General features: G+C 40.7%; 2 protein-coding genes across 3 annotated transcripts in view; one reads left to right on the top strand and one right to left on the bottom strand.

Moving 5' to 3' along the window:
- The window catches only part of Ctnna3 (catenin alpha 3), a 1475129-nt gene that overhangs the window by 862059 nt on the left and 590021 nt on the right, over nt 1–23049 (bottom strand). The window lies entirely within an intron of this gene.
- Nucleotides 15733–23049, top strand: part of Lrrtm3 (leucine rich repeat transmembrane neuronal 3) — a 164460-nt gene continuing 157143 nt past the window's right edge. The window contains exons 1-2 of the mRNA XM_021205683.2: nt 15733–16307; nt 16636–18155. Coding sequence (XP_021061342.1) covers nt 16304–16307; nt 16636–18155 — 1524 coding nt within the window. The 5' untranslated portion in view covers nt 15733–16303. The remainder of the gene's footprint in view (nt 16308–16635; nt 18156–23049) is intronic.

The raw sequence follows: 23049 nt of genomic DNA, 5'->3' as shown, positions 1-23049 counted from the left end.
AAACCCATCAATACAACAGCTGTTAATGTGCAGTATAAAATTAAAAAGAAACATAGCTTTCATGGGCACAAGGGTTTGAAAATTTTTCTTCCCTCCAAGTATATTCCACACACTCCTTTCCTACCCATGCCTAAGTTATGACATGGAAGGGATACTTTCAAACCCAGCTTCTTGGAGTGCTTTCTGTGTTTGCTCCCACTATTTTGTATTTCTCTTTAGGTTATTGTCTGAGGCAATGGGGTTTGTGCTGTACTTCCAAACATATGCTACTACAGTTGTTCTTACCCATCCTGCTTACAGTCTTTCATCTTTAGAATTAAACTGAATATTGCTGATAGATGGATACATACATACATACATACATACATAGTAACATAGGTACATACAAAGGTACATAGATAAATAGATGCATAGATAGATACATAGAGAGAGAAAGAGAGAGAGAGAGAGAGAGAGAGAGAGAGAGAGAGAATCCCACCTCACCTCTACCTAGAGTCACCCCATGACATCCTGTGCCTCTTAGAAGAAACTATGACCCCTCCAGTGCACATGCTAATAACATCATGGTATACACACATGAAATGTAGGTTTCTATGATAACACCATTGCCTTGCTTGTATTTTTGTATTTTTACCCGTTCCATCACTTTGGTTTTGGTATTATCTGTGTTGAGGCATATAAAGAGGGACGTATCTGAACTTACTTCAGTCATCTTATTTTATGGTGTTTTGCTTTGGCCACACCTTTTCCTGCCCCACCCCCTTTCTCTTTTTGTGCATTCCTGTGGCTTTGTCACATTTCCTTTGTCTCATCTACTGGATCCAAAGTACCTCTAGTCTCTCGGTTATGGCTGTCTTCAGACATCTCCGTGGTATTTTCAACCTTCTTCCCAAATGATTAGCATGGTTTACTCATTTCCTTCTCAAGGCTGAGAAGGGGGACAATGAGACAAACCCACCATGGCGATTACTTAAATTTCACCAGTAACTGAACCGAGAAAGATGGAGTTGTACATTTTAACTATGGCTCACAAAAGAAGAAATGAAACGAAAGAGAGCAGCCAAGTAGACTACTTTGATGAGAAACATCTATCTAAGGTTCTTTTGCCTTCAGGGCTACAGAGAGTGTCTGCACACCCAGGGGCCTTTGAGTCACCAGTCTTTCTCTGGTAGAATATAAAAAATGGAGAGCGACAGAGGTTAGCAGTCTCCTCATGCACAGATGCATTCATCTCCCATCTCCATCCATGAGCTGTGGTACTCCTCTACAGAGCCATTTTGCCCATTTCTTTGCCCGCTCTGTCACACTTACCATGCAGGACATCTGCTAATAAAGTTCTTACCCCAAACCCGGCCAACTGCTCATTTAACTACCTCTTCTACCTCAAAAGCCATGTAATAGTGAAAACAAGGGAGATACGGAGTGAGAGCGATGATGAATAGCCTCTATGAGAAAGCACCACATATGTGATAGATGAACTTGCACACTTAGCAAAGCAAAACCCTCCATTGTGCACCAATGGCCTAAATCCAAGGGGCACCAGGAAGATGTCACCAAAACTATGGAGACTGACTTGAAAGCTTTCACAGGCAATGGTCAACTGCTGTATCTCTCTATTAAGCTCAAGCAACCAAAACCTAAGGTCCCTCTGTGAATTTTATATTTTCTCTATTTTATATTTTGAGATTATAATATAAATATATCAGTCCTATCTTCCCATTTGTCTGTCCAAATTTACCCATCCTTTCTAACCTAACAGAGCTGGTTTTCTGCCAACTTCAAGCCAACCCCAAGGGAAACTAGCATCCTGTAGTGAGGTTGCGGATTCCAACAGGACTTCTGTCCTCAGGACCATTCCCTGGTCTTTGTGCAGAGAACACTAGTAGCAGATTCAGAGCTTCTGTGAAGGAAGTTGATAGTCCATTTTGGTAGAAAAAAAACCACATCTACGTATGAGTCTAAGAGTTTTTCTCCATGAAAAAGACAGTTCACTATCTAATCTTGCTGACACAAAATCCATAGCCTAAACCTTGCCTGCACAGAAGGAACTTTCCGTCAGCCTTCAGAACCTGACTCACTCGTCAGGTTAATGAAGACACAATCATCTTAATGGTTTTTAAAAGGCTCCAACATGGAAGGGACCAAAATAAACTGACAAATGACATCAGGAGAAAGAGAAACTTTAGCCCAGAGTATTCCAAATAATGCTGTCAGCATGAGAAAAGGCATTGCTCCTATTACACAGATAAAGTATACAATGAAGACAAGCCAAGAATACAAAGGAAGGACTAGTGACGTTAACAGATGTGGTTATTCAAGTTGGGATGGGAGTTCAGGTGTCAGCAAACGTTTTCTACAGAAAATGCCTAATGATTATTCTAAACTTGCAGGACTTACCGATTCCCACCTGTACCATTATAGCAACATTACAGCAATCCTCACACAGCGGTATCAGTACATGTGAATTTGACATCGTTTATTGATGTTTTTAGTAAATACATACAAGATCACAGCATAGAGCTGGGATAAAGATAAAAAGATGAGTATATGAAAAAAGTAAAAAAAAAAAAAAAAAAGCCAGCAGCAACAACAACAACAACAACAAAAACAAAGTATCAATTCAGGAAGCCTAAAATCTTCTGAAAGTAATAATTCCAGAGAGAATATAGAAAATAGGAAGAATATATTTACACACCCATGCACACACATGCACACATACAAGGGGGGATCTAGAGGCTATGTAGATGGCTTGGTGAACCTTCACTAACTCCAGTTCCAGGAGAACTGATGCCCTCTTCTGGCCTCCTTAGACACCAAGTAAGGACAGGATACACAGGCATACATGCAGGGAAAACACTCACATGCATAAAGTAAAATAATTTTTTAATACTAGAAATGTTCATAGACCACAAATCTCTAGACTTGAATGGTTCCCCAAGTGATTGCTACATAGTGAATGACTAAGGTTTCAAACTAAAGTAGACCCTGGCTTCCAAATACCTTGGAAAGTAAAGAATAAAAGCACCTGGAGGGAAAATAATAGGTTAGTCATTTAAAAGAGGGGGAATCTAAAGAGTGTCCACATCTCAGCAGCCATGTCACCACAACAGAACCTTGTGTGCAAGATCCTGCAAGAAAAGGGTTTACAAGGCAGAACCCCAGGAGCATGTGCAAGAACGCATCACCCAACAGAGGGTGGAGTATATGACCCTATGGAAACCAAAGCCCCTGATATAAACTTTCCACGTCCTTTTTGAGGAATCACAAAGATGGGTTGGAAAAATAAGTAGGAAACCAAGCAAAGGGATACAGGCAATACAGGAATCAGAGTCCCACACTGGAGAGTGGTCAGGCCAGCACTTAGGGGTCCATGCAGTTGCAGACTAGAGCGGAACAAAATAGTGTAACAGGAGCTGGGGAGGGTCTGGACTGCTTCGGTGATGGGGAATGTCAAACAAGTGCCACTTAGAACAAATAAGGACCACTCTGTTGCAGGCTATCCCAAACTGATACACAAGTTTAGAACACAAGAAATGGTAGGGATGATTCTTACCATTTCCTTAAAACGGAACAAGAATGAAAGCTTGCCTAGTATGCCTTTTAATTCTGTTTCATTGTTAACTGTTTTCATAAGCTATGGGTTGTCAACCAAGTCAATATTAATAGCGATTTTGTCATGGGAAGCAGGAAGCAGATAATGATGTTATGTCCTTGGTAATATTAGCTTGGTATTGGAATATCAGTAAGATCCTAAACTATTATGGGACATAAATGGGATCTAAAAGTGATTGCCTCCAGAAAGAATAACTAGGTGGGGAAGGTGGGGTGGAGATGGATGTTCTCAATAGAACCCTTTCTTATTTGCTGTGCACAAAATTCGGTTCTCTGTGAATATTATCCCTCAATGTTTTCAATTTTAAACCGACCTGTTAAATTTCAAGAACTCGGAGAAAACTTACACGGTAGCTGTTATCAGCAACAGTAGGAGTCATGTATTTATATGTGGGGAAATGTCCAAAAAAAAAAAAAAAAAAAGAGCTAGACCACCTTAGGCATCAGAAACAGAATGCTGGATGCCAATGAAAATCAATAAAGGTGAAGTAAGAAGGTACAGGGGGTGGAGTCTTCTTGTATGCGAAGCTCCTGTTGGAAAACTGGGGTTAGATATGACTGAGGGCCCTTTAACAGCCTTTGAATAAGTGAGGTTGCAAAGGAAGCACTCTGGTACCCAGACCACAAAATAGGATTTAAGAACGCCAACAGAGCTTAATATGTATTTTATAAATTCTGTTTTTATCATTTGGTTGCTTTCTTTGTAGTTGATAGTTGTATGTATTAATATCATCCTTGAAATTCCAACTGTACTCGTAAGAGAGGACGTCTGGCCTTGGGTTAGTGTTGGAAAAGAAGAAGTTAATTCTTGAAGCCACCATAAATCATTTGTGGCTGAGACATAATAATAGATATTTCACCAGTCTCTAATTTCTGACAAAAGAGTGGCAAAAACAAACAAAAATCCCAAAAAAACAAAAAACAAAATAACAAAACAAAACAAAAACAAAGCAAATCCCTGCAATTTCCCAAGTAATAGACGTGCTGGGACCACGTTTTTGTCCAGTGAGATAGCTCTTGGTTGTCTTCTGCAGGATGAGGGGCAAGCACCACAAAAATCAAACTGTGACCAGAACCTTCAGAGGTTCAGCCCCAACCATGTGCTCTGGGAGAAAACAGCTGGAGGTCGCAATCAATCATTCCTATGTTGTAGTCTTTTAAAAAATTCTTAACGCATGTGGAGAGATTCTAAATTAGTAAAAAAATATCCACATGCCAAGAGAATAGTACATTACCAAATTCTGTGGAACAGAAACTACTCAGAACCTTCTAAAGCCTATTCTGTTTCCTCATCTGATAGTCCATCTACATGCTTTATTATAAGCTTATGGACATAAACCAACTTTTCCCGAGTTCTGTAAATTGTCACAACAAATTATTAAATATAAATAGAATGGCTCCAACTTGTAACAGAATAAGAAAACAACCTAGGCAACCCAGAAGAATCTAGCCTAGAGAGCACATAAGTGAGGCTTGTGGGACTTAGCCAAGAGTGGAGTTTGCATTAATTCCAGAAAGTCTGTGCCATTTCTAAGAAGTCCAATTGATGTCTAGAGATATGAAGAACTGGTTAGTGCAAAACCCCTTATCCATCCCCCATATAAGTTCTGGTGTCAAATGTGACATAAGTGTGCTTTAAAAAGTAAGAGGCACCTCCATTTGATTTGGGACTAATTTAAAAAACTAAAACAAAAACAAAAACAAAAGCAAAAACAAAACACAGGATGCTATATCACAAGGGATAGAGTGATTTACTCTCAACTGTAATTACCCAAGAGGGATTGCCAGATTCTTACAAATCTGTCCCTACCCTCATCCATGTGTTTTTCTCCATAGTCCCTGAAGTGAGCTAACACCACACTGTGGACCTGTGCTTTTTGTTTTGCTTTGTTTTTTTCTTCTACTATCTCATCAACCAGAATACATGGCAGGCATTTACCTCAGTCACTATTGCATCACCCACACCAAAGAACGCTTGAGAACACAGTAGATACTCATTGAGGAGAGAAGTCAACAACATAATAGCAGAAAGAAAAGGGCTTAAAGTCACAAAGAAGTCACAGCATTTTCTCCCAAGGAAGAAGTTACTATGTAAACAATGAAGAAGTTACTATTTAAACTCTATTCTATAAAAATGTAGCAAACAAAAGGAACTACCCATAGAATTTACAGTTTAAGTTAACTTTTGAATCACAGTCTTGCCACATGGTGGCTCTGCTGTTAGTTGCAGAATTCTTCCAAGCATCTCCAAACATCCCTGGGATTAATTTTCAATCAGGAAATAAAATGGCCATCAGTACCAAATATCAGCAATATAAGGACAATTCATCAGCTCACATGACTTGAGTCCCCAAATACTTCAAATGCATTTTAGTACAATTTAAGAACCAACAGGTCCTTTTTCTGCTCACACATTGCAAATCTAGATAGAAGTTCATTGCGTCTTGGATATACAGCCTAAAATAATTATCAACCAGATGTCTTGCTTTAGATACAAAAATAGAACCAACCCATGGAACATTTACCTCTTTCTCAAAATCAAGGTTTGTATTATCCTTTCGCACCTGGTGGCTGGGGAATTTAATCCTCTGTGCTAAAATATTTGCTAGGAAGTTAAGTTCTAAAATATCTTAGTCTAGCTGTTTCAAACTATCACAGGCAATGATAGAACAATGTAGACTGGATTAAAACTTCTTGTTACTGAGGAATATGTGTGATGCAAATATAGTCAGATGTTTATGATGATACCGCTTTCAAAAATCTTGAGTTCACATTCAATGTGTGGCCATCCCTGCAGAGTAGTACATCAAATCCCAAGGGACAAATCTGGCTAAGGGGCCCTTTTAGCTACCCTGCTAAAACTCCTTTGTTCTACTGTGAGAAACCTTAAGAAGCTTGGAACTACATGTAAGATGATAAATTACACATCTGGGCTCTGATGCTCAGGTGTTTCTTCTTGGAATCTGCTCTAAATAAAAATAGAAAGTGATTTTTTTTTCCTCAATATAAGAGACTACCAATGAAGTTTTGTTGCTGTTCATTTGATAAAAACTTTGTTGAGACAGTGTTAGAAGAACATTCCACATTAATGCACAAATTCATGAACTGATTTTGCAAAGAACAACATAACAGTGTTTTGCTGACTATAAGCAAAAAATGAGAACTGTGGTAGGAAATGAAGAACAGAAATTCTAATAATATGAATATTAGCACACCATTGACTCAAGTTGCCTTATTATTAATTCTTATTATCAAAGCTGTCAGGGAAGCCACTGCTGAATTTCTGGCTAGTATGAATACCATGATGTACACATTTCTCTCTACTCTCTAAGCCCTACATGACTCAAAAATCATTCAAGCTCTAAATTATTGAAAAGTATGATTAGATTCCCCAAAGAGGCATCCCAGCTGAATGTTCCTTCTGAAAGAGTGAAGGACTCTTGCTCTCTGCATGTCACTAAACTGACTTTTAGCAAATTTAAATGACACAGTGGAGACATGGAACAGTTTGTTAATGATACAAGAGCTCCATCAACTCAGTGGCATCAAATAAACAAAACCAAGAGGCTACAGAGACCTATACACTTTGAGACTTGATCACAACAAAGCACATTTAAGGACTTGCTGTTGACTCTGTCAAGTAGAATAATGGTAGGTATCAAATTAAATATATATATATATATATATATATATATATATATATATATATATATATGCAGAGATTTGGTTTTTAAATACTTTAGAAGAAAATAATAATGCATGTATATAAGAAGAGAGCAAGAACCTAAAAACTCAGGGTTGGGGAATTAGCTCAGTGGTAGAGCTCTTGCCTAGCAAGCACAAGCAAGGCCCTGGGTTCAGTCCTCAGCTCTGAAAAAAAAAAAAAGAAGAATTTTAAAACCTCCATAAATACTGATAATTGTAGAGGTTGTTATTTCTTATAAGATTTTTCTACTTTTATGTATCTATACAATTTACACCAAAAAAAACAAAAAAATGAATATTTATTAAGATCATATTTGGTCTTCAAAAGTGTCCTACGTAAAGGCGGTGCAATATAAATTTGTGATAGCTACCTAGTCTCGAGATTAGCCTATGCTATCCTTCTGAAGGCAGGAATACAAGTCACAAGAACATAAATGCTGCTGCCACACCCAAGTGTCTGCAGGTGAACAATGCACTGGGTGATTGTGAGGCTATGCTCATTTGCCATTTCCTCTTTCTGAAAGAGACTGAGAGGCCATTTTAATAGTCTCACGTTAAACACTTCTCATGCATTTATCTAAGTCAGAGGTGGTTACTTGTAACCGTATGTGACCAGACAAAGTGTTTAATGATGTGAGCAAGTAGGATCAAGAGTATTCCCAAGCCATGTTAATGTCCCCATGAAAATTAGAATATGACTGAAAACGGAGATAAGAGATGCATGTGAATGTTGGAAGTGAATTGATATAGGAGCTCTAGACTGGCATTCTAGAAATGTTACTCTGTAATATACAGATCAACTCTGTACTGAGGAAGGCAACTTCTAAGCTAGAATGAAGCCTGTTCACAGAGCATGGTATGCAACATACAGCCATGATACTGAAAGGTTAACACACACAGAGTACTACGGAATTTCAACATTAGTAAATTTTGATTTTCCCTTGGTCATATTGGTGACCTGTGACACACCAATAACCAATAAGTCTAGATAAAAAAAAAAATCAAAGGAAAAGTGAATATTTATAGATTCCCTGATCTACAGTGAGAAAGTGTAGTTTATTCGTACTCATAAATTCCAGAAATTGCTACTCAGCAAATCTCTTCAGTATTCAGAAGCAGGTTTGAGGGATCCATTTTACAGGTAAAGCACAGTAAGATCCTGCGATACCTGCCTGGAACCAATTTCAAATGCAAAATGTCAACCGACATACATAATAAATCATCTGCTATTTTCTAAAGTATTCCTGAGAATGTTTTGAAGTCATCAAACTTAACCCCTCGAATATTTAAGCCAATTTCTCTTATATCTCATAAGTATGCAATTTTTACATTTTAATTTGGATTAAATGATTTGGTTCCACTCTCCTCCAAAGCTAGCCCTATCCTTCACCCCTCTCTAGGCCATTTGAATATAAATACAGGTTTAGGAGGGTTTTTCCCCCTAGTCTTTTATCATCTTCTGTTCTTAAAAAAAAAAAAATCACACGATGATTCGAGTCCTAATATCATAAAGCTGCTTTCAATGTTGACCTTGGTGGCCTGAAGAGATGGTTCAGCAGTTAGATGTGTGCACTGTCAAATGTCTACTCCTGAAAACATACATACAGGTAGCATTATATGGGCTGAACGGATTATATTTGGGCATACATATCATAGACATATACTTATATGCATGCAATAACAATCAATACAAAGAGGTTGTGAATTTGAAAGAGAGTCAAAAGGGATACAGTGGAGGCCATGGAGGAAGAAAAGGGAAGGGGAGAGTATTGTAATCAATATGCTATCAAAAGATAAAGTGAAAATACAAAAATGAAAGTGTGTGTGTGTGTGTGTGTGTGTGTGTGTGTGTGTGTGTGTGTGTGTGTGTGTAAAATGCCCTTGTAGAAGATGGAAGTTCAATTCCCAGCACACATGTCAGGGAGATCACAACTATTCGTAACTTCAGTACCCAGTGCCCTCTTCTGGGCTCCATGGGTGTCTGCATCCAAGCGCACAATGATACACACACATAGTAGAATGAATTAAACAGAAAGACAGTCCTGTGCTTGCTCGTTTATTTCTGGACTCGCAGCAACTGGGAGGCTGAGGTAGGAGAATTTTGGTTCAAGAACTGTCTAAGATAGATACATCATTAGATCCTGCCTCAAAAACAAAATATAAAATTGAATACATATGTTTTAAGAACCTAAAATCTCATGAAATTAAATAGTGTATGAGTCATAAATCGAGACTTAATTCCTGTGTGTTGAACTCTTGACCTTCCTCCTAAAACTTGACCCGTGAAAGCTGCCACTGGCGCCGGTGTCCTCTGGATTGCTGAACCTACAGCCCTTAGTTTTAAGGACTGAATCTGGGAGAGCTGGTTCAGTGGTTTAGAGTGTTTGTTGTTCTTCCAGGGGACCATCTGTTCTGAGAACCAATGTCAGGGAGGTCAGAACGACCACTACCATAGTCCCAGCTCCATGGCTCTTGGTGCCTTCTTCTGGCTTTTGTCGGTACCCTCCTTTATGTGTATACATCCACACAGAGACATAAATGCATGTTCATAATTTTTTAGGAAAGAAAATCTCCCTTAAAAATAAAGTTAAATACTTAATTTCTCTCATTATTCCATGTCTGTACTTCTAACCCATTAAAAAAAATTGTTTGTCTAAAATATACANGGTTAAGAGCACTGACTGTTCTTCCAGAAGTCCTGAGTTCAATTCCCAGCAACCACATGGTGGCTCACAACCATCTGTAGTAGGATCTGATGTTGCCTTCTGTTGTGTCTGAAGACAGCCACAGTGTGCTCATATAAATAAAATAAATAAAAATAAAAAATATACAGAATTCAGTCGCTTCTCCTGCTACCACACTGGCCTGAGTTGCACCGCCTTTTCCCCTGACCTGTGAGAGCCTCCTTATTAGCTTCAACCCTGGCCTCTGCTGCAAGAACAAGACCAGGAGTGATCATTTTAGCCAACATGGCTACAGTAACAAAATTCCTCGTGCGGTACAAACAACAGGTTCCAATGTCTCAGAATTTAAAGATCTAGACTAGAAAATGTAGCAGATCTGACTTTCTAGAAAGAGCTGTAATCATGACATGCATACAGACCCACTCTCCTGAATCCTCACACAGCTTAGAGCCGAGGGAGAAGAAACAAATACAGCCATGTCTCCTCTTGCTTTATCATCCCAGCAACCTCATCATGAGTGCTCTGACATCATGATCTTCTAAGGCTCCGTCTCTAAACACCATCACACTGGCAATAGGGGATTCTATATATGAACTTGACAAAGAGAAAAGTCTTGCATCCATGCCAAGGATCCTTTAACATACAGCCTTGTTAACACATCCGTTCTGAGAGGGTGGAAAAGCTCCCTCATTCCAGAGTAAAGCTAAGATCCTTACGACAACATACCCACCCCTCCATATTCTGGTACCTAGGAGCTCTGTGGCTTCATCCCTGACATCTCTGGGGTTGTCATATTTACTGAAGGCTGATTGTGTTTCATGAAGTGCATCAAACACATGACCTGTCTCCACCTTGGGGCTTACACCAGCCATTCTTCACCCTCACTGAGTCTTTGGTTTCAAGCTCATCCCATTCTTTAGTTTGCTGAGGCCATTTTCCTAGTGTCCCTAACCACCCTGCTTAAAATCATATCTCTTTTCTTGCACACCCAACTGTCCTCCTATTTTTCTTTCACCCATAGTCCAAATTACATATTCGTGGTGATAATGTGTGCTTTACTGTGACAAAATGCCTCCAACAGAACAGTTTCTGAGAGAAAAATGTCGACTCCGATTCACATTTTCAAAGGGTCTCAGTTCATCAGGTAGGGAAGGCATGGTGCTTTCTTGCAGGGAATTCTGTGGCAGAGGTTCCTCAAATCACAGCAGACTGGCAAGAAGAATGGACGAAAGGAAAGACTGGGCTATAGCCTCCAGGGCCCTAAATCCGGTAACCTCCTTTATATGGAAGAGGTCTCAATTCTTAAAGGTTTCATGGCCTTCAGATCAACAGCACAATTTAGGAAAATGGTGATCAAAACATGAGCTTGTGGGGCACTTCAGATTCCAAGACAGCATGATTAATACTCTACCTATAATGTAAGTTGTAAACCTTTATTTTGCACACTGATGTCCACCTATTTGGAACAGTGTCTAGTACATAATTGTATTCAGACTATTTATTTGCCGAATCAATGAAATCTCTGGAGCCAGGTATTGTGAGGAATACCCTACTACAATCTCATTTTTTTTTTACAGCTTCATATTTGGCAATCTAGCCTCACATTGAACTGAAAATTGGCATTATATATAGACCCTTGATTTATTTACTCAATTTAAACAAAATGTGTTCTGATATTCAAAGTAACGTAAGTGTAATAAAAAAGTGTTTAGATAGAGGACATCATGTTTTATAATTGTATAAACCATAAGACCTAAGATAATGCATTTGGGGAAATTTAAGTTGTTGGGTAGTTTATGGTTGGTCCTCTCTGTGATGGCGATGACAAAGGAAGTTGCTAAACACATTTTGGGTGTAATTTTGTCTGTGTTGAAAGGTGAGACAGAAACAATCAGCTGGCTTTCAGTCAACAACTATAAAAAGGACAAACTATGGAAAACATACAAGAAAATCAGTAGAATTTGCTAAAATATAGTATTTTACTTTTGAATGACTACTCGGTGTCTTTAGAATAATTTCCAAAGCCTTACAGGATGAGAACATGGATTTGAATTGCAACTTCCACTTTGGGATCTGTTTTGTTTGGTTTGCTTTTTGTTTGTTTTGTTTGTTTGTTTGTTTGTTTGTTTGTTTTTTTAGCTAGCCTTACTGATGATCTTCCCTCTTCAAGAACTTTGCCGCCTTCAACAAGAACAAACCAAGAGGGCTGGCAACCTATGAGCTGGTGCCAAAGGAGGGACCACTCAGAGCGTCTTAATTCAAGAAGGGCAAGAATACCATACAGGTGGTCAGCATTGAGTGAAATAGCAATTTCAAGAGCCAGAGAAGGAGCCAGGAGAGCAGAGCCATGAAGCAAGACGAGGTGGGGAGCCAAGATACCAGAAACGTGTTTGAAAATTAAAGACAAGGTGTGTAATACAAGACAAGGTTATTTGCCACTAATAACACAAGCAAATCTGTCCCTTGGAAAGCAACATGAGATAATGGCAAAGCCCTGAACTTCTGTCACAAGGGCGGGAAGCACACGGACAAGTGAGCGGCCCTGTGCAGCTGTTAGCCAAGAAAGATGTCTTGATAACGACTTCCCTGTGAGAAGAGGGAGCAGGAACTTCAGAGGCTTTCAATGCAGAGGAATGAGAAAGAAGCTATAAATATGATTCTCTTTAGGCTTTTTTTGAGACATGCAAGTTGTGAAAGTCCCATTTGGGATGTCAGATAATAAAGACTCAGTGCTATCCTTCTGGACGGTGCTGAGTTGAAGATTTCAAAGCATATTTACTATTCCTGTGAAATTTATGGTTTAACTATAAAGATGAGCAGTGTCCCTCGCAAGAGTGAGGCCCTGCTAATCCTCTCATTTTCTCCTAACTCTCACACATATCATTTATGGGTACTTCCCTTGCTGTTATTTCCAATCTCACTAATAGAGGAAATCTCCAGACTCAACAAGGGATGTGTAAGAGTCGCATTGCATATATTGTTCCTTCTAGAGACTGGAATCCTCCCACCCTGCTATCGCTCTGGTATGGACTCCTCTTGGGACCTGGAGGTAGACCAGATAGACAGTAAGTGAGCCAGGAATAACATGTGGCTTTGTGTTGAGAGTCCCGGATGTATTTATTCACTCTTCTCAACAGACCTAGGAACAGGACTGCCTCTTGACAGCCACTCAGTATACATGCATCCTATTAGATGTTTGTCAGATCCTAAAGATGGTAGAGAAAGGGTAATCAGGAACTAGGTTCCAAAGAGAGAGTCATGGGTAGAATTTGACAGCGATACATCATGCATGAGTATAAAAATGTTGTCATTAAACTATGTATGATTAATGTATACTACCAAAGACACATAATAAAATATTTCAATATATCTTACAATATAAAAAGACAAAAATAAAAAATAAAAATAAATAAGAAGACTACCATTACACAACAAGCTATTGTGTTTACTGACTAAATATATTGTGCCTCTGAGATGTGTCAAGCACTGTTGTGTTAAAGTAACTGAGACGCAGAAAGTGATCTCTTAGAAGACACCGCTCAGTATCAGACATCTCCATGTTCTCTCCTTTTTACTGAGTTTCTTAAATATCCTTGTCCGTCAAAAATCTTTGATTTAAAAATCCTTGTCCATCTCATTGGCTGCATTCATGAAGAAAACCTACATTTTTCCCATGCCACTGTAGCTGGTCTTAGACCCAAGTACCTACAGCAGCATTAAGAGGACTTAGTAGTTAGAGAGAGAGAGAGAGAGAGAGAGAGAGAGAGAGCATGAGAATATGAAAATGAATCAAAACGGGTCAGAAGGTTTAGAGGAGAAGTTAGAGGGTAGATTTGATCAGGATATGATATACGCACATATGAAATTCTCAATAAAAAAGAAAAAAAAGAAAAAAAAAAACAACACCTTCTATCCCCTTAAAATAGAAGCTTGGGGAATGGAAAAGGAAATGTTTCTTAATAAGCTTTAGATACAGCAACAACATGTGCAAGTTCACGGTAATCACTACACTATCAATAGCATAATATCCAAGACCTACCACGCCTATGGCCCCTTTGATTATCATGATTAGCACTTACCAAATTGCTTGCCCCTGGATAATATCTCATTGAGATGCAGCCGATATACCTAATATAAACAAGGCAAATATTTTAAAGAATAACAATTATTTGCAGAAAATGGCAAACCCCATAAGGCCACGCGTCAGGCTTTGCTTTGGGATAAAGAAACATCAAGCGCCACTTATTAGACATAGTCCACAGAACTAAAACATTAATTTTAAATACAAAGTGGAGATGAGAAAGGCATGAGAATCTCCCCACTGGTCATAACATAAAAACTGCTCACTGAATTAGCTCTTTGTGAACAGTTAATACGGGCAGCATCCAATATTAAAAAGCAACCTCTGCACAGGGAGCAGAGATGCTCCATGTCTGTGAAACCCACAGGAGCTAAGCACTTTGAGACAGCAAGACGACACAGGGCTGAGCCCAGGGTCCTGTGTTCAATCCCAGTACCACAATCACAAAGATGTCACTTAATCATTAGCTTATGCCTATGATGTAATTTCTCTATCCATCGTGTCCTATTCTGCAGGTGAGAACATGGAAGCACAGAGAGATAAGCAAGTTGCACAAGGTGATGCAGGGGCTCAATTTAGCAAGGATGAGCCTGCCTAGACCTAGAGTCTCTAGAGGGTCTGTACAGCTTCCCTACCCAGCTCTATCTCATTGGTCACCAGATTCACTGAGCCCAGAGATGCCCCTTAAATGGAACTGGTGCTTGGTGAAGCACTGGAAGATAGATTTGTGCTGCCTGGAAGCTCTTGCTCCTCCTGGCCATATCCTGGAGCCTGGAGCAGGTGACTCCGATTAAGTCCCAGGTCCTTCACCTTCAAAATGTAGACGGCAGTGGGACCTGTAGGCTGGTGAATTGAATGAAGAAACAGGATGAAGCCTTCATTGAAAGGACTTAGGAAGCACCCAATAAATATTATTAATGTGATAAATAGGAGCAACATCAATAAGCCATGAACCAAATGATCTTGGGGTCCTAATACTAGCACTAAAAATGGTTTATTTCTCTTCTGATTAAAAAAAAAAAAAAAAAAAAAAAAAAAGCCCAGAGCAACAAAAACAAGCCATAACGCAGTCATAAACATTAAACCAATTATATCTTTTGTGGGAAAATCAGGAAAGCCTATTAATTTCTGTGTCATCAGCCATCCCGTCCACTGTAAATCAGATGTAGTCTAGCATTCTGAGACACCTTGCATAATATAATCACGGTGACTCCGAGAGGTCAAACAGGCACGCTCTGAACGCAGCTTTGTGGAGAGCTCAATAATTCATTTTATAAATTTCAGCTCAAAGCCTACACTGAGGTTAAGAAAAATTGACATTCGATCTGTGAACTTAACGTCTAGCTCTAGAGAAAAAAAGAAAAAAAAAAAAACACAACTCTGGGAAGCACATGTTTGTCGATTAAGCAGACGCAGACAGTTACAGGCGTTGCCAAATTGTAAAACAAGACTTGGGTATCACGGAAAATGTTGCTAGTTATTGATTACGTTGACCATTCACTTCCTATTGAGCCACCCAAAAGAACCATTCATTTTCCAGCAGAGCCTGCTCATTTGCAAGATAAAAGAGAGCCAGCTCTGCACATGCCCATAGTGTTCCCCACCACTGGGGGCAGCTTTACATAAGACTGCATTCACTGAAACCGAAGCAACAGTCCGAGCGGCTTACAGAATGACAGTCTGCGGGAGTGAGCTGAGAGTGTGCGCGGAACCCGGCTCTCTTGCCTTCTGGGCTTCAACGCAGCTCCGAGACTGAACTGGGTGCTCACCACCACGGGTCCGCCGGACTATGGAATACAGATGTGGCAGCACAGGTAGCCCCACGTTGCCTAGAGGAATACATCATGGGTTTTGAGAAGAAATTGTAGGAGCCAGTTTTTTTCTTTTTTTTTTTTTTAACACACACACACAGACACACAGACACACGCACACACACACTGTAAAGATGCAAAAACGTAATATCCATGAAGATCCTATTACCTAGGAAGACTCGGATGTTTTGCTGCGAATGCGGTGTTGGGATTTATTTGTTCTTGGAGTGTTCTGCATGGCTGGTAAAGAATAATGTTCCAAAATCGGTCCATCTCCCAAGGGGTCCAATTTTTCTTCCTGGGAGTCAGCGAGCCCTGACTCACTCCACTGCAGCTGACGGGGGCTGTCATGCAGGCGGCCCCTAAGCCAAAGCGAAAGACCTAAGGACGACCTTTGAACAATACAAAGGATGGGTATGTTTTGATATTTTTCTTCTTTCCTTCTTAAAAAAAAAAAAAATTGAAAAAAAAATCCTCTAAGTCTATGTAATAATTCTGCTTTAATTGTTTAAAAGATTATCTTTCTCTGGTCTAAGACTATAAATTCAATTATCAGTGGATACATTTCCTTGTTTAACTGTTAGAAATATACAATATCCTTATACTACAAAGATGTTATTTGTTGCTAAATGGTATCTAAATGTATTACATTTCTGAATGTGGAAAAAGACAGTTTTGCTTGGTTAAAAAAAAATGCATTCGTTTTGGGGGGATAACTTTTCTAAGTTGTTTTTATTTCCAGGTTTCAATGTAATTAGGCTACTGCGAGGATCAGCTATAGCAGTGGTAGTATTGACAATGCTTTCTTCTGCTGAACGAGGATGCCCTAAGGGTTGTAGGTGCGAAGGCAAAATGGTATACTGTGAGTCTCAGAAACTGCAGGAGATTCCCTCAAGTATATCTGCCGGTTGCTTAGGTTTATCCCTTCGCTACAACAGCCTCCAAAAACTTAAGTATAATCAATTTAAAGGGCTCAATCAGCTCACCTGGCTCTACCTTGACCACAACCATATCAGCAATATTGACGAGAATGCTTTCAATGGGATACGCAGACTCAAAGAGTTGATTCTGAGTTCCAACAGAATCTCCTATTTCCTTAACAACACCTTCAGACCTGTGACCAATTTACGGAACTTGGATCTGTCCTACAATCAGCTCCATTCTCTGGGATCTGAACAGTTCCGGGGCTTGAGGAAGCTGCTTAGTTTACACCTCCGCTCCAACTCACTGAGAACCATCCCAGTGCGGATCTTCCAAGACTGTCGCAACCTGGAACTTCTGGACTTGGGATACAACAGGATCCGAAGTTTAGCCAGGAATGTCTTTGCTGGCATGATCAGACTCAAGGAGCTTCACCTGGAGCACAATCAATTTTCCAAGCTCAACCTGGCCCTTTTCCCAAGGCTGGTGAGCCTTCAGAACTTGTACATGCAGTGGAATAAAATCAGCGTCATAGGACAAACCATGTCCTGGACCTGGAGTTCCTTACAGAGGCTCGACCTGTCTGGTAATGAGATCGAAGCCTTCAGCGGACCCAGTGTCTTCCAGTGCGTTCCCAATCTGCAACGCCTCAACCTGGATTCCAACAAGCTCACATTTATTGGACAAGAGATTCTGGATTCTTGGATCTCTCTCAATGACATCAGTCTGGCTGGGAATATATGGGAATGCAGCAGGAATATCTGTTCCCTGGTAAACTGGCTGAAAAGTTTTAAAGGTCTGAGAGAGAATACAATTATCTGCGCCAGTCCCAAAGAGCTGCAGGGGGTTAACGTGATCGATGCAGTGAAGAACTACAGCATCTGTGGCAGGAGCACTAGCACAGAGAGATTTGACCTGGCCAGGGCCCTCCCCAAGCCCACGTTTAAGCCCAAGCTCCCCAGGCCGAAGCACGAGAGCAAGCCTCCTCTGCCCCCCACGGTGGGAGCTACCGAGCCCAGCCCAGAGACAGATGTGGACACGGAGCACATCTCCTTCCATAAGATCATCGCCGGCAGCGTGGCCCTTTTCCTGTCGGTGCTGGTCATCCTCTTGGTGATGTACGTGTCCTGGAAGAGGTACCCCGCGAGCATGAAGCAGCTGCAGCAGCGCTCCCTCATGCGAAGGCACCGGAAGAAGAAAAGGCAATCGCTCAAGCAGATGACTCCAGGCACCCAGGAATTTTATGTAGATTATAAACCCACCAACACGGAGACCAGCGAGATGCTGCTGAACGGAACGGGACCCTGCACCTATAGCAAATCAGGCTCCAGGGAATGTGAGGTATGAACCATTGCGATTTAAAAAAAAAAAAAAAAGGAAGGAAGAAAAAAAAAGAAACACAGAGAGCGCGCTCTTAAAGGCTGGGAAATAAGGGGGTGCTTTATTGAACTCCACTGTCTGTCAAGGGAACACGGTGCCCTCCCCTCCCCCTCCCTCTCACTGTGCTGGCAAGGGCCTTCCCTGTCCCCCGGAGTGTGTTCATAATACTGGTCATTTTTCCTCTCATAAATAATCAACCCATTGAAGTTTAAATACCACAATCAATGTGAAGCTGGAGCTCCGGTTTAACACCATGCCTAGTGTCTAAGACCCTTTATGGATTTCATTAACATAACATTTGTTTCCAGATAAAAAACTTGTTTCCCCCTCCCCACCCCCCCATGATGCTCACACTGGCTCTTCTCCATCTGAGAGGCTCAGAGCTCCAGCTTAAGGTGGTGTGCGCTTTAGCAAATGTGAGAGTGGGGGTGGAGGGAGTGATTCCAGGACCTTGGAGGGTTGAATGCATTTGAGGAGATGATTGGCTTAAGGCACACGGTAGAGAGTGAGAAACAATGCCTGCCTTATCAAAGAAAATCCCAGAAAACTCTCCACAGAGGTTGGTGGGTGACAGCAGATCCCTGATTAGTTTCTAGGGCTTCAGAAATCACAATCAGCCAAGCCCAGGGATGGACAGGTGTCAAAGTGTTAAGATGCCAAAAGCAGATGGCTGCCAAACACAAGGAGACCCTGAGAGCACAAAGTTTGAGCCTTGCAGCTTCAGCTCAGATCCCCCGTGGCTGTGGAATAAAACTAAAAGGGGTCACCGTTGGCTTCCCTCTGCCCGTGTGTTCCCTAAACATGTTGATTCATTATACAACCAAGTCAGGAAATAAGCACATCCCTCCGAGGGAGGAAGCAGATAGTCGGCTGGAAGGGGGGGGGGAGTTTTCAGAGATGAGGTTTGCTAATAATGCAGAGAGCTCTCTGCAAGCTGGGACTTTACCAGGATGTATCTCTTTGCCCCTTCTTTCCAAGACCCCTGTACAGTTCATAGAATCCTGAGCCCTGTGACGTCCTGTTCAGGGCTTGTGAGGCTGTTCTGTGTGTCCTGTGATGTGTTCTACACAAACCAGACCCCTAAGGACTAACACTTCATTCAGCTATCTGAACACACACATGCTTACCCAACCTTATCCTTTAAAAGGATGTTCCTGGTAACACCTTGGTGGTACATCAAGCATGGAAAAGGGGGGGGGGGTGAGGGGGGTGGAGAGACTGTGACAGCTTGCCTTTGCTTTGCTGTTGTTGACATCACTGTGTCTCTGTGTTCATCTGTATTGTAACTCATCCATCAGTACAATTCTGTATAGAACCGGCCTGGCAGCCTGCAAGCTGCATGCACGTTTTTTATGTCATTGGTGGAAGTCTGTCGACTGCAGCGCGGGTATCACACCCTCTGTATTTATGGGGTTTCAGAGAAATATATTCATGTTTGCCACCCCCCCCCTTTTGTCCTCTCAGATGAGCAGTTTTGGTGTGGGCGCAGACCATAATGATTTTGCTTTTTGCATTAAGGACGGTTCGGTTCACCTTCTGACCGTCCAGGCCTCCCATCTTTGACCACATCCCTAGTCTTTCAAAACAGTTGCTGCAAAATAATAATAATAAAAGCCACGAAAAAGTGAATGGCTATTTCTTACTAGCATTTTTTTTTTTATGTATGTAGAGGATGGAGGTCTTCCAAAGGCTGAAAGGGAAAGATCTAGACAAGTCAGTGTGAAGTATAATAATAGCAGGGGATCCAGATTATTAAAGCCATACTTCTATTCAGCATAAGGAGAAGCAGCATTTCGAGGGGACATATCATCAGGGTGCTTGGATGAGGAAGGCAGTAGCTCAGGAAAGTACCACAAGTACAGAATGTTTACCCATGACTAACCATTGAGTATACATCTATCGATGCCAAATGGCCACAGAGCCCCAGTGGATTAACAGTGCAGACATATCTTATGGTATCATGGGCTGGGTGGCCAAACCCACTGAGACGCTCTTCACTGAAATTGTAATTTTACTTTTTTTTCTAGATTGTCAGTAAATACATATTCTATCTAAAAATTTTTTTCCTTTGGTCAGCCTCATTTTTATCTGTACTATGAAGATGACTGTTATAATTAAATGCACTGTTGAAGTGGAAAAGGCCCATTTCTATTCTTTTACTTGATCCTCTGCCTTATGTATCTTGGGAACAAATACCACACAAAACACACACACACACACACACACACACACACACACACATTCCAAGTATGCCATTGGAATATACAAAACCTGTTTGCTGTATTGAAAAGTATTTGTAAGGCTCAGAACCACTTGGCATGCTAAACGGATGTAAGATTAAATGAATGACCAACATTCTAAAGGTTGTTCCTTTTTCATGCCTTAGAAATTTACTGACTGATAAGATGCCAGACAAATGCCTTAGAATAACGAAACACTTATTGATTTGGAGCATGAAACTGCAGGGGGGGGGTTCAAGGGGGGGGGTTGGCAACACGTGTTTCTCCTTAGTTAAGGACTCATCTCCAGCTGTCAGAATGCCTGAGAACCTACTTCCTAGGGCAAGAGTTGTTTCTGCACTATTGTGTCGCCCAGAAAAGCCAGGTGGCAAGTGTCCTCCGAAATTACTGTCCTTGTATCTGCCCCATGGCACCTGTAGACTGTATGCCATGGTCCTACTTTTTATATATAAGTATTTAAAATGCACTGCATATTGGAGAAGAATCCTTGGCTATTCTTTTTTTTTTTTTAATTGCAAATTTACATTAACTGGTCCGTTTCCCTTAGTTAAGGGAGAATTCTGACCTGTTGAACTGTTCCGTGGAGACCCATGGATGCAGGAGTCGCTCTGCCTTTAATGCTTTCTCAAAACAGAGAGGAAATGGAGTTCATTCTTTTGGACTGAACGTTTGTGATTTGCGTTTTGTGTTTGTTTCTCATTTATTTATTAACCCCAGTACACGTTGTGCTGAAGCAGGCGTGCTCCGTGCCAGAGACTTTTAAGCAGTGTCATGCAAGATATAATCATTTTAAGTGACTTTGTACCTTCCAAGGATGTTGACATGACATCTTTCCAAAGATTTTTAACCATTTGTTTGTTTTTTGTTTCGGTTTTTTTGTTGTTGTTGTTTTTTGTTTTTTCTTTTTCTTTTTAAACTTGTGAGTCAACTATATAAGCAGATATTGGCAATGATGCTTTCTATAGAGTAGCACTGTCCTCTAGTGGCTAGTCCAAGTAACTACAGCTGTTCGCACATTTTAGCGTCTTGGTTTTTGTCTTTTGTGAACTTATTGGCAGCATAGGTTTCTCTGTGTATCATATTGTTAATTTTGCTATGAGATATAATTATCCATATTATCAAAGATATGAATGTATATTCATATTTTCTCAGTGGTACCAGAAAGAAAAGCCATAAAAATTGGTATTGAGGGCTAGAGAAATAAATACCCAAAGACAGAGAGCAAGCAGTAATGCAGTAAAAATAGATAAGACACGCTTTAAGCATTTGTACTCAACGATATTAGGCCAAGTTGTCTGTAATGTTTTCATCAAAAGCACTACTATTTTTTGTGGTCAGATTCTGAAAAAGAGTGTAACAGGCTCAGGGAACCAGATCCCTGCATTGCTATTGAGGGGATCGGGACCAACTCTTGCTTGTCAGTCGTTATGGGAGAGCTATCTACAGGAGGGAGGACTCCCCTTCAGCATCAGAACTGTTCTGCAGTTTGTCGACCATGTCAGTGACCTGTGCTTCGCCCCGGGCTCTCTCCCTCCTTCCTCCTCGGCTGCTAGCTAAACAGTGGTACTATTAGCCTCTCTGACAAGGGTGGTACAGTCTAAGAGGCGCTGATTCATGGATAATGAAATTATGCTCTCACTGTGGGGAAGGGGAAAGCAGCGTCACGTGCACAGCTTTGGCAAGGGATGTCAGGATGCTCTAGGTGCGCCGAGCATCTCTTCCTTTGTTGTTTACCAATATGAGAGCACGGAATGCTTATTTTAAATGTGGATTTGGACTAGCATCAGATAGCCCATCAAGCTGGAGACAGAATGAGTCCTAAACACAGCGAATGAGAGTTGAGCCATGAAAAATGAAAAATTCAAAAGCCAAACAGTTTGTTTGTTTGTTTGTTTGTTTGTTTGTTTTTCCACAGTCCAGGGTTCGAATTGGGATCTAGATGTGTAGCAAACCCCTTACTATCCTCATTCTCTTTTCCATGTGTATTAAAAACAAACAAACAAACAAAACAAAGGGCATTGGGGACAAACCATATGCAGGAAAAATGCTATCAGCAAAATTGAATAACAAAACTTGTTAAGAGAAACAGAATGCGTGGATATTAAATACTGTGTGGTAAACGGCTTTTCAAAGCTAAAATCAAACGCCATCACCCTAGACACACAAGAAGTCTCAATGTCCTTCGCCACAGTAGTCAAATGAACTGGACCTGATTTTTACTCAGCCTCCAAAGTCATTGGTGATTTGGAGTTACTGGATAGACAATTGTAAAAATACCACAAAAAGAAACTAAAAGTAATTGTGTCTCACATGTAGGAAAAATATCACAGCAGTGAGTGACAGAATAGAAGCCCTAGAAATAAAGATGCAATTCCATTCTCTCTGACACTTACTAAGTCAACTCAGGTACATTTCTCGGCTTTCCAAAATTTGAAGACACCCACACATTAGACAGTTTGCACTAGTGACTGCTCACTTTGGGTTTGTTTTTTTTTTTATATATATAAAGTGGTTCTTCCGTGTGTGTGTGTGTGTGTGTGTGTGTGTGTGTGCGTGTGCGTGTGCGTGTGTGCGTGTGCGTGTGTGTGTGTGTGTGCGTGTGCATGTGTGTGTGT

This window comes from Mus pahari, chromosome 9, assembly GCF_900095145.1.
Source record: "Mus pahari chromosome 9, PAHARI_EIJ_v1.1, whole genome shotgun sequence".
Classification (NCBI taxonomy): Eukaryota; Metazoa; Chordata; class Mammalia; order Rodentia; family Muridae; genus Mus; species Mus pahari.
The sequence above is the reverse complement of the archived record's forward strand: the minus strand, read 5'-3'. Positions and strand labels throughout refer to the sequence as shown.